We start from the raw sequence: 12,721 nt of genomic DNA, 5'->3' as shown, positions 1-12,721 counted from the left end.
TGCATCACGTCCGGTGCGGGATTGTGGTGGCTTAAGGTGGAGGCGAGTGCTTGACGTGGGGCAGGCTCTGCATTTCTGATTATGCCTCCGGTCCCATCTTCAACGCCTTTGGCGTTGGTGGATTTTAATGGGGACTGCTTCGCTTAGCTGTGGTGGAGCATGTTGGGGCTGTGGTGGAGCTTGTTGGGGCTTCCTGCTTGTTATTTGCTTCCAAAATTGATTAAAGAGTCTGTCCAGCTTAGACTCAATATCCTGCCATGCTTTGCTGGTACCAGGAGGACACGCGGCTGCCGCCATATTGGGAGAGTCGCAGATGAGTATGTCAGCCTGGGTGGCTGTGCTCTGTGCGTCCATTAGCTCCAGACAGCCTCTCAGGGGTGGACCGGGATAACCCCCACCGGTCCGAGGGGGGGGGGAGGAGTGGGGGTAACGGAGCTCCTGCCGGGAAGTAGCTGCTCCTGGGCATCCCAGGATCGGGAGATCGGCCGCCTCTCCCGCCCAGTGAGCACCAGGCCACACTTGCCACGTGGAGGTAAGTAAGACTCTGTTGAGTTGCTGACCGCTATTAAGCATGTCGGGTCGGTCAGGTAGGAGCAACATTGCTGGGTCATCCCCTTCTGGGGTGAAATTCGCTTGTTGATAGCTGCTTGAGGGAGCTCACACGAAGTGCGTCTTTCCTCCATGACAGCTAGGCCCCGCCCCCCGGAAGCTGCATTCTTAGTGAGAGGAGGGACAGTGTAGCTGCTGCTGATTTAATAGGGAAATCGATAGCTAGGCTAGTGTATTCAGTGTCCACTACAGTCCTGAAGGACTCATCTGATCTCTGCTGTAAGGACAGCACCCCAAAAAGCCCTTTTTAGGGCTAGAACATCAGTCTGCTTTTTTTTTTCCTGTGTAATCTAATTGCAGTTGCCTGCCTTCCAGCGTGTGTGTCAGGCTCACAGCGTATACTGTGCCCACTTGCCCAGTGCCACCACTCATATCTGGTGTCACAATAGCTTGCATTTAAAAAAAACAAAAAAAACTTTTTTGACTGTGAAATAATAGCAGTCAGTTTCCTTCACACGTGTGCGTTTCAGGGCCTGCCAGGGCACAGTGTCACACCAGTGCAACTCATATCTGGTGTAACAGTAGTGTACATTTAAAAAAAAAATACAGGGGGCTTGTTGTCACCTTTCGGGGACCCTTGGTGTTGTACGTGGCTGGGTGGTGGAAGAGACCTTCAATGGCATCAGTGAGGACAAGGAACGGGACATGGCTAGCTTGGTATCCAACCTTGTGCAAATGGGGAGTTTGCAGTTGTGCAAATGGACTGTTTGCGGTTGTTTGCGGTGCGTTAAACGGGGAGTTTGGTCTGTCACTGTGAAGCGGGCGTAACCCTTACACTACCTGATCAATACAACATCATACCTGATGTTTTAAAGCACGTTATTCCAAACAAAGGAATGTTAGGTGATTTATGCCCTTTATGGATTAAAACCAAACTCTGCATCAACTATGTAATTTTCCATGGGAGTTTTGCCATGGATCCCCCTCCGGCATGCCACAGTCCAGGTGTTAGTCCCCTTGAAACAACTTTTCCATCACTATTGTGGCCAGAAAGAGTCCCTGTGGGTTTTAAAATTCACCTGGCTATTGAAGTCTATGGCGATTCGCCCAGTTCGCCCGTTCGCGAACATTTGCGGAAGTTCGCGTTCGCCGTTCGCGAACGGAAAATTTTATGTTCGCGACATCACTAATCAGCAGGATATGTAGAGAGAGAAAATATCCAATGGTACAGTATAAAAGCAAGTGCCAAAATAAAAAATAGAATATCCTACTTACACAGACAAGAGCAAAGACCTACTCTGGAGCTTGGGTGGTAAAAATCCTCACCAGGCATACACAGGATAACAGGAAACCAGATGATAAAAAAAAAAAATTGAAAAGTTTAAATGGACTGTATTTTAATTTAAACAATACTTTAAAAACAAATCGAACATAAAGCAAACAAATATAGATATAAAATAAGAAAATACCAGTCAGATCTAAAACAGTATAGATAAGTGTGCGCTTGACGTTTCGCCAGAGGCTTTTATCAAAATTGTCCACTCCTTTGGTAACGTTCCACTATATATAGGTAATCCTTAATTTGCTCCAGGTGTTGTTTCCGCGCACTATCTGGCATTCGCTAGCGACATCTTATGTATGTGGATCGTCAGACGGAAAAAATGACATCCACAGGAAGCCATCAGTCCACCATCCTGGAATGCAGCAGATGGGCAAGTGTACATAATGTATAGGAAGACATATAATACAAATGCCATTATACCCCAAAAATATGTAATTAAGTGCTCCAATAAATCTTTAGCTCTTAATAAATAATAAAAAGCTCTAGATAAATAATTAGCAATCAAAACTAAAGACTGTTAATCTGACTTGTGCTGACTTTTTCTTTCTTTCAGATCTTGAAGGGAAAATCAGAATCTCTAACTGGATTCCTGGACCCAGGAAACTTTACAGACTCTGTGTAAGTTAACTTAGTTTATCTAGTTTAAAGTAATGTCTCACACACACGTACCAGTTCTTAGAGTCCACTTTTCCTTTCCCTGGGACACAGTCAAAATGTTTGCAATGTCTGATCTATGGAATGCAGCTTGGTGTCATATACTAGGGCAAAGAGGTTAGCAACAATGAGTGTGTGTGCTTGCTTATTTGTGTTAGACTATTTTTTTTTTTTATTATAATAGCATTTAGTTTATGTGGAAAAAAAAACGGATGCCATTACCATTCTATATTCCGAACATATTCTAGAGCAGGGATAGGCAACCTTCGGCACTGCAGATGTTGTGGACTACATCCCCCATAATGCTCTTACACCTACAATGCTGGCAAAGAATCATGGGAGGTGTAGTCCAAACCATCTGGAGTGCCGAAGGTTGCCTATGCCTGCTCTAGAATATGTTCGGAATATAGAATGGTAATGGCATCCGTTTTTTTTTCCACATAAACTAAATGCTATTATAATAAAAAAAAAAAATAGTCTAACACAAATAAGCAAGCACACACACTCATTGTTGCTAACCTCTTTGCCCTAGTGCTGCACTGCAAAAAAAAGGGACTCGTAGTAAGCATGTATGCTTGTGTCTGTTTCACTTTTGCATTCCACAGCAACTAGAATTCCACAAATCGAAAAGGGTTACTACTGTAGTTAGTATATAATTCCCTTTAATTTTCTTCTTATAGTCATCAACTGGTGGGCCAATGTCCACAGCGATAGACTCCTTTAGTTTCTGTTAACCATGTTTGTTGCGTTTCTTGCGCGATCTATTGGTCCACAGCCAGCTCGAACCACAAAAACATCACAAACATCGTTAACAGAAACTAAGGAGTCTATCGCTGTGGACATTGAAAAGCATGTAAATACATAAAACCGTCTAAGACAATAGAATGTACCAACACTAAAAAGATCTACAAAATAGGAGATTTTGCAAACTGCAGCACTACCAAAATCGTATACCTGATAACTTGCAGTTGCAAAATCCAATACGTCGGTAAAACATATCAGGAATTTCGTAGAAGAATTCTACAACATGTTAATTCTATCACAAACTTAAAAAAATCTCAACACCCGTGGCCAATCACGTCGGGAATTTTCACGATACCGATCCGTCTAGCTTGTCCTTCCAAATCCTTGAACGGATTTATCAGAACACCAGAAAGGGCAATTTCAACCTAACCTTGCTAAATAAGGAATCCAAATGGATTCATAAATTAAAAACATTAGCACCACTTGGCCTAAATTAGGAATTTACTTTACACCATTTATCCATAATTAATCATAAGCCATTCTTTATATCGCCTCCAAAATAACCTGTTATTATACAACCAGAGTTCCCATGGTAATCAGACATTTTTATTATTTGTTTATTTAGCCACATACAAAGAGTCCATGTCAAGTATTATATTAACTTGTTTCACCTAGTTCCGACAAATATAATTATTCTCATTGATATGTACTCACGATCTCCTAGTACAGTTACTACTAAATAATCTACCATCACCGGAAGATATCACTTTCCTGTGTTCAGTGCAAAAATTGTTTACCATCAACTGAGAGATTAATAGAAAATTTCTAACTGGCTAATTCCATCCTGCACGCCAATCTATAAATTGTTACTCCACACATACAATCACCCCTCAAAAGTCTGCTAAATGAACCCCTGACAACATTCCAATTGTAAAATAGATACAAAGTTATAAAATACCTAATACTATCTGTCGTTTCTATTTTCTAAAAAATTTGGAATTTCAGAATTCCACCCCATTTAGCCTAACACACTATCTCTCATGACCAAAGAAAGTGGTAACTGATTACATCCAAAAGGATACAGTATCTATCATAAGATTACTAATTGTTATGATACTATAGTATCAATTCGACATCTGGCCAAAATGGCTACAATCTTTCATTCCAATTTTATAATCGGACAAGAAGTCATAAATACACAACAAACACTCTTTCAGTAACTATCCCTATTAATACTCTAACTACTATTACTTGTATATATTCTATTATACAATGTGAGCATACTAAGCAACTTAAACACATTTATTTTCTTTATATAGTCGTTTTTATTATTTATTTTTTATTCACTAGCACAGTGATAGAAGTATCAAAAAGGGTTAACTTTATTTTGAAAGACCGTCAATGAAAAATCCTTCGTATTTGCATTGGTCAGTTCAAATTATTTTTGATGAATTACAGCTCGACACCCGCATTTATAATCCCTGATACTCACTTGTGCCTGGTTCCCCTCTGAAGAGCTGACTGGCTAAACGCGCTCGTCAGGGGCTCGGGTAGCATCATCCTCATAACACAGATGTCAGTACACTAGGATCGTGCTTCTAGCCGCGGAAACTGACATTATTGCTACCGATCTCAGAATGTTTGCCTTTAATTTATTTAACTCTGGGTGGTCTGGGTACTCGTTATAACCAAGAGAGAGAGTAGAATGTTGGGGTAAGGGGTGCCCTCGAAGGCACAGTAGCCTCCACTTATAGGAAAACAGGCTTCTCACACTCCTCCATATTCTACTCATATGAACTACACTTCTCTCCTTTGTCTGATAAGTGATAGGAGCTGCAGGGATGTACCTAACGATAAATAGGTATCTAACTGAAATATAGTGTAATAATAGGGACCATACTGCAATTCACTCCTATTTTACAAACTGTATCATGATCTATTACTCTAAACCATAGCCATCTACAGATTTACACATAGGAAAACCTATCTGCTTTCATTAGATGTTTTTACAACTTTTGCTATACACTCTATACAAATTTTTAACCTACTATATTAAAAGTTAAGTCTTAATAATAATTTGCTTGCTCTCCCATAGACAGATTATAATCTGAGATTTATTTATCTGTTTTGTTTTTCTCCATTTTTTTTTAACTAATCAATCAGGGGTTACCCCCCATTTCTTGTTATACATCCCTAGCAATCTGTCTACATTTCGATTTACAAACTGGCTCAACCATTTCTTTTAGTTTTTTTCCTTGACTATTATATATGTGTACTCGAATTCTTGTCTTGAGGGTTCTAGATGTTTTTCCAACATATTGGAAACCGCAGGGACGTGTTATCAAAAATATAAAATTTTGTATTGCACGTAATAAAGGATTTAATACTTCTTTAGTCTTAAATGAGGTGAATTTCTGTACACATTTATTATTTTTATTGTTATCTCTTACTAAAATAATAAAACCTCTACACGTGAGTGGATCCATTTATTTTAATACATAGATCTAATCTAAACTATATTACCCTATATGTATGTTTTATCTTTTTAGATTTTACCATCATTGTCCAAGTTTGTGGTAATATTTTATTCTGAGTGTGCTCTCACCATTCTATATTATATATCGATAATATTGGTTTCGATTATCTTTCCATCTGGACTATTCCTTCCTTTAGGATCTTCTGCTCGGTGTAATAAATCACTAATAAGATTAATAAGATCAAAGTGCATTCAAAGAGTATTTTAGGGCAACATTATCAAACTGCGACGTAGCTGACTTGGGGAATCTATGACGTCATGTTTGGACGTTACTTTGAAGGTTTTTTGCGCTTTTTATTAGGTGGGAGACTTCCTTTAAAAGAAAGTAATGCAAATAACTATCCTTGTGACAGAACCTCGTAAACCTTATCACTGCCCACCTAGCGCCTGTACTTTGCCCCTTTTTCTTGCTGCCTTAGGACACCAAACTCATGTAATTAGCATTTTCCACTTTTGTCTGTCTTAATTTTTGTTACGTCTGTTTTTTTAAACACTTAGGAAAGCTATTAACAAGGTATATGAAGCATACGTGCTGTCGGCGGGAAACTTGGATGAGCGAATCTTTCTAGAGGATGCAGAGGAGGAGATTGGAAGTATAGGCCGCTGTTTGAATACTGTGTCCGGAACCGAGTCTGTGGAGAGGGCACACTTGACACATAATCTACAGCAACACTTTGACATGGTAAGTAATCATACTTAATCAATTTAGAATTTAATCTGTATTAAAGGGATAAGTTAAACACCAAAACAACTGTAGGTAAATGATGCGGTTTTGGTGTATAGATCTGCAGTCTCACTTATCAGCTCTCCCTCTCTTCCGTTTAGGAGATAAACGATGATAAAAGTCATCCCTAATCCTATCTCCCATGACGTCTCCCTTTAGCATGATATTAACAGAGCAGGAGATACGACATTCTAAATGAAATACACTGTGCAAGATGAGATCTCTTTTTACTGGGAGTTATTAGGGAGGCTGTGTGAGTCTCAGCCAGAGGAGTTGTTTCTAGGGCTGCTTACAAAAGGATTTGAACACCTAAATGGCTGACAATTTAGCAGTGAGATTGCAGGGCATGATATATACACCAAAACTGCTTAATAAAGCTAAAGTTGAGACAGCCAGTGAAGTGGGTGGTATTAGATTCCTTGAGTGACCAACTTAGAATGTGAAGGTGTTGGTATTGCTAGAAAAAAAATGTCTGGTCCCATTAACTATCACCTGCGACAGCTGATGAGAAATGGCAAGATGTCCCGGCAGAAGCTGTCTTAAGCTCTGCTTTTACCACTTTTTTTTTTTTTCAATTTGGCACTTACAATTTAATAGACTTAGAAATAACTAATTAAAAAAAACAATAAACCAAATGATCACAATGGAAGAGATGTAAAATCATAAAACATCTTTGTCTACATGGAAGACTTTATGTTAATGTACCTTATGCTCCATTGAGAGGTGTGACGAGACCAATCTCGCCACATTGCATTGGAGGAGCCTGGTCACAAGAGGTCTCCAAATACTCTACTATATGCCTCAGTCACCTTCTTAAAGACAACTTACATAGTTAGTTACGTAGTTACATAGGCTGAAAAGAGACGTGTCCATCAAGTTCAACCTTCCATACATTTGTTTTTTGTTGTTGATCCAAAAGAAGGCAATAAAAAAACAAGTATGAAGCACTTGCAATTTGGCAACAAACTCGGAAAAAAAGTTCCCTCTTGACCCCAGAATGGCAGTCAGATTTATCCTTGGATCAAGAAGCTATTATGTTTTTGCAAGTATGCATGTAGTTTCTGTTTAAACATTGATACGGACTCTGATAAAACCACTTCTTCAGGCAGAGAATTCCACATTCTTGTTCTTACAGTAAAAAAAACAAAAAACCTTTCCTTTACCTTAGACTAAATCTTCTTTCTTCCAGTCTAAACGCATGACCTCGTGTCCTATGCTTAGTCCTGTTTGTAAATAGATTTCCACACAATGGTTTGTATTGGCCCCGGATATATTTGTATAATGTTATCATATTCACTCAGAGGCGAAGTTTTTCTAAACCAACTTGTATCAGCCTCCACTCCCCTCTACAATCTCATTGAAGAGTTGTTTCCACCCCACCCCCCCCTTATTGTAATTTAGGGCCCCCACCCGCCGTTCATGGGTGGGGCCAAGGGGTGAAGACAATAGGTCCCCCCCTTTTTCATTTAAGGCCCCCATCCGTCGCTCATGAGTGGGAGCCAGGGGGACAATAGGTCGTCTGTCCCCCCTTTTTCATTTAGGGCCCCCAGCCGCTGCTCCTGGGTGGGTGCTGAGGGGAGGGAAACAATAGGTCCACCCCATTGTCTTTTAGGGCCCCCACCCACCGCTCATGGGTAGGGGCCAAGTGGGGGCCTATGTTAATAGATGCTAGTTAATTGATGCCCCACCATGGGGCCACTTGTTGGAAGGGGGAGGGTGCTTTTTTTTTTGTTGCTCACTGTTTAGTAGACATGCCTTCCACTTCTGCTCCCTGCCGCTTCTATTTTTGCATTTTACAAGGAGGGAGCTGCGCGCGGTTAGCTCCCTCCTTGTAATAAACCGAACGAACAAACGAACACCGATAATTGTTTGTTTGTTCGTCTGAAATTTCTATTCATTCCTGACGAATTAATGAATAGACAAAATTCCCATAGCAAATGCCCAAGTGTTTAACTGGGCATGCACGGGAATTTCACAGCGCTATCTAGTGTAGGCAGATGACTTCATCTACCCACACAAAGATGGCGGCAACCCGGACCTAGGTCCGGGCACAAAATAAAGATTTTTAAAAAGGTAATTTGGGGGTGACTGAGGGGCAATTAGATGTAGTGGAGTCAGGAGGGGGGTTAAAAAGCAACAACTGGATTTGGCCATGACAGTGCCGCTTTAAGTTTAGCTCCACTGAGCTGAACAAAAGAGGAAGTAACAGGACCAGTTGCCTGATTGACAGCCAGGTCGGGGTGTGTAACAAGGTTAATTTATAAAAGTGCCAATTTCTATTGAAATCTACACTTTTTGTAAACTTTTTTTTAAAAGAGGACATGCTCTTCACACATCAATAATTTCAGTAAGCTAAAGTGCTTTAGGATCTGGGGTGTCCCTTAATTACCAGTGAATTCTGCTTATTTTAAAAAAATAAAAAAAATAAAAAAAAGTGCAGTCAAGAATGTGGAGACATGAAATTCGAAAATCTGTGAAATTCGAAGACTGTGCACATGCTGCAACATTAAATTTGGGAGTTCCATAGGATACCTGTAAAATCAGAAGGCAAACAGGGATTTCTTTGCACTTTGATATTGTAGGGTAGGGACTCCAAGTAATTGTAGTAATTCATCAGAATATTGATAATACTGGCCACTGTCACTCAACTCTTGTTGTCATGGTAACTTTCCTCTAAAAAGGTTTAGTGATTTTCAAGACCTCAAAAATTCTATCTAGGTCTATGTGTGTTCGTACACCCCGATACACAAATAAGGAGGGGAGAGCGGCCTCTCTTCTAATGCATCTGTTTAAAAGCATAAAGTGAACTTCCCTATGTGGTAATAACAGTACTTCCTCTTTTTGTAATACAATACGTGTGGAAAAATATATTGGTAATGTGTTTATACAGTAGACTTAATTGTTTGGTGAACCTTGCAGTAACCTATATTCTCAGAGTGGGAGCTAGAAGTGCCCTCAGCATCATATGTTTAAATAGAGAATGGTTCTTGCTTGTATACACAGCTTTTTATATAGTATTGATTGATGCAACTGGTAAAAAAAGAAAGGTAATATTGATAGAGGTCAAATAGGTTTTGAAGTCTAGAAGGAGCATTTTAACTTCTTAAAGGTACATTTCTGCAAAACATCGGCATTTTTATCATCATTGTATCAAGAAAAGCAAATCTGAGTGTTTAAGTACATTGCCCATGGATATTGTTATCCTTATTAGCTATATTATTGTGCAAGTGTTCATAATATAAAAAATAATTTTCATTCCCACAGATGAAATCGCTTCGAATTTCCACTCCACTTACTGGCCTGAAATATGTGAGTGATAACAGCCCATACACCACCCCAGTGTCCAGTGCCACGTACAGTGTCAGTCGTCTGTTTTCTCTTATATCTGGACTGAAACCAGCTCCTGCCGAGAAACTGCTCCAGATCCTGAGGTGAGCTGTAAATCTCTAGGGAGCGGGGGGTGGTTGCAGTTACAGAAGAATTGCCCATGAGGCACCAAACTACAGGTGGCTGTTAAAACCTCCTACCTCCTGCCGGCATCCGCTGACCAGAACAGAGGAACCCTATATATACCGCTTCCCAGACTGTACACACACACACTGCTACCTAGACTGTACACACACTGCTACCTAGACTGTAGACACACACACACACTGCTACCTAGACTGTAGACACACACACACACTGCTACCTAGACTGTAGACACACACACACACTGCTACCTAGACTGTAGACACACACACACACTGCTACCTAGACTGTAGACACACACACGCACTGCTACCCAGACTGTAGACACACACGCACTGCTACCCAGACTGTAGACACACACGCACTGCTACCCAGACTGTAGACACACACGCACTGCTACCCAGACTGTACCCAGACTGAATGGTTTAACCCTTAAGGGTGAGCTAGCAACAGGGACCTTCTGGTGCCATAACAACTTCATTTCAGTGAACTTCTTATTGTGCCCAAACTGGTTGTTTAATTTCTCTGCAACAGAGCTTGCATGAAAACGTTAGTCTCCAAAGAGAAAGCAATACCTTTTTGTCATTGACATTGCAACTTCTTCTCAAAGCACACACTCTCCATCTGCCCACTGAATAAGAAAGAATGTATGGTGTATTGAGAGAAATGACCAGTGTCCGTGCATACAAATATATAGATACATGTAAAAACCAGGGGCAGGAAACCTTTGGCACTCCAGATGTTGTGGACTACATCTCCCCTGATGCTCTGCCAGCATTATGGCTGTAAGAGTCTTATGGCAGATGCAGTACACAACCTCTGGAGAGCCAAAAGTTTCCTACCCCTGGTATAAACGGCCATTATTGCTTTAGTGGTGCTGGTTTTGCGCTCCCTTCCCACATTGAGTCCCATTACAATGAACAACATAGTATTCCATAGTCTCTTGACACATGATAGAATATAATAGGATTTGTCTTGTCATGAAGGGATTAAAGGATGAATTTGATGTTGATTTCTGCTCTGTCTCTCTCTTAGATCTTGTTCCCGGGACCCTAGTCATGCAATTTCCGAAAGGCTCAGAGAAATGTTTGATACTTTCTGTGGGCACACTGTGTCCGAAGGAGGAGAAAATCAGTATTGCAAAGGTCTGACCAGTTATCAAATTGATTTAAATATGAGAGCAATTAAATGTCAATATCTTCTGCCAAATCCTTGGGTGCTCAGTCAGCTATGTTGATTATTTGAATGTTGACCTGTTGTTATACGAGTTTTATGATAACCAGAACATTGGCTGAATCTAGCTTGATTTTAGATGTCATTTAGGTCCTGTGGGTTAATTTGACAAAACATTGCTCTCTCCATAGATATCGCAAAAAAATATTTCCGACTCGCAGAGGTGCTGTATTACAAGGTGTTAGAATCTATTATTTGCCAAGAAAAGAAACGTCTGGGTGATACGGACCTGTCTGTAAGTTGAATAAATGTATAATTTCCATTGTTTTATTTCTTTACGTTACACTTTGGTTAACCTTCAAAAGACTATTTTCGCTGGAATTGTTTTGACAATCTAAACAGGAATTGGAAAAAATGGACTATATACTTATAAATGGTGGGTGAGGATTTTTTATACCACTTTTGTAGCCTACTGATAGATGGGTAAGTGATTTAGTACAAAGTGAAATGACTTGGCATGATGTAATTGATGTCACGTAAATTGGATGACCTATTTTTGTAGCTATGAAGGTGTGCAAGCACTCTCAAACTGCACAGTTCTGTCAACGTTGTTGCTGCTATGGAGATGTCTGATGCACTCCTACACACTTGACCAGGACAGGCGAGCGATTGACCCCCAGATGTTGTAGAACTGCAACTTCCATGATGCTTTGCTCTTATAATAGCTGGCAAAGCATCAAGGCAGTTGGGGTTCTGCATCATCTAGGCATCTACTGTTTGCCGAACCGCCGCACTATACGTTGCTGTCAGCATTATTTGCCGTGGAGATCTTATATATATTTGTTTACATAGCAATTATTACTTTTTTGTAAATTGTATTTGGTTTTGCTATTTTTCCAGAAAAAGATTGTGGGGGAAAACTTCACATTTTTGGGGGGATAGTTTAGGATTTTATTGGATACCTCGCCGCTTTGAAGACGTTAACATGTTATGTATAAATTGTTGAGATTGTGCTAATTTCAACCATAACTTCTCACCAGGCAGCAGTCATAACAAGAAAATTACCCCACTCATCAAACTGCTTGGGGGCTAATTCACTAATCACCAGATTGTTGTGAATTGAATTGAATTGCAAAATTTAGGTCAAAATGGCTGATTTTGGAAAAATTATACTACTCTAGCCAGTCAAAGGCTGGTTATTTTAGTGACGATTATTTCAAGGGATTGCAAACTGAATTTAAAATTGTAAGGTCAAAATAGCTGAATTGGACACAATCTCTAAATCGGCTATGTTTTCAGTTGAGCTATATTCTGGCCTTAAAGGAACACTACAGCTTTAGGAATACAAATATGTGCTATAGAGCCCTAGTCACCTAAACGGTGAGTAGGGCCCCTTCCGTGGCAAATAAATGGTTAACTAACTCCCTCGGCGCTGGTGACCTCTCCTCCTCCATCAACGCTAGCTCCCGAGTGGACCCGAATGTGCATGCGCGGCCAGGGGTGCGCACGCTCATTCAAACCTGCCCAT

General features: G+C 40.3%; 1 protein-coding gene across 3 annotated transcripts in view; it reads left to right on the top strand.

Moving 5' to 3' along the window:
• RBL2 (RB transcriptional corepressor like 2) overlaps window positions 1-12,721 on the top strand; it is a 61,360-nt gene that overhangs the window by 30,128 nt on the left and 18,511 nt on the right. For all 3 annotated transcript variants that reach the window (XM_063438099.1, XM_063438098.1, XM_063438100.1), the window contains 5 exons: window positions 2,445-2,509; window positions 6,324-6,507; window positions 9,814-9,980; window positions 11,056-11,165; window positions 11,385-11,488. In XM_063438099.1, coding sequence (XP_063294169.1) covers window positions 2,445-2,509; window positions 6,324-6,507; window positions 9,814-9,980; window positions 11,056-11,165; window positions 11,385-11,488 — 630 coding nt within the window. The remainder of the gene's footprint in view (window positions 1-2,444; window positions 2,510-6,323; window positions 6,508-9,813; window positions 9,981-11,055; window positions 11,166-11,384; window positions 11,489-12,721) is intronic.

Source organism: Pelobates fuscus, chromosome 12 (genome assembly GCF_036172605.1).
Source record: "Pelobates fuscus isolate aPelFus1 chromosome 12, aPelFus1.pri, whole genome shotgun sequence".
Taxonomy (NCBI): domain Eukaryota; kingdom Metazoa; phylum Chordata; class Amphibia; order Anura; family Pelobatidae; genus Pelobates; species Pelobates fuscus.
This window is presented reverse-complemented; position numbering and strand designations above follow the sequence as displayed.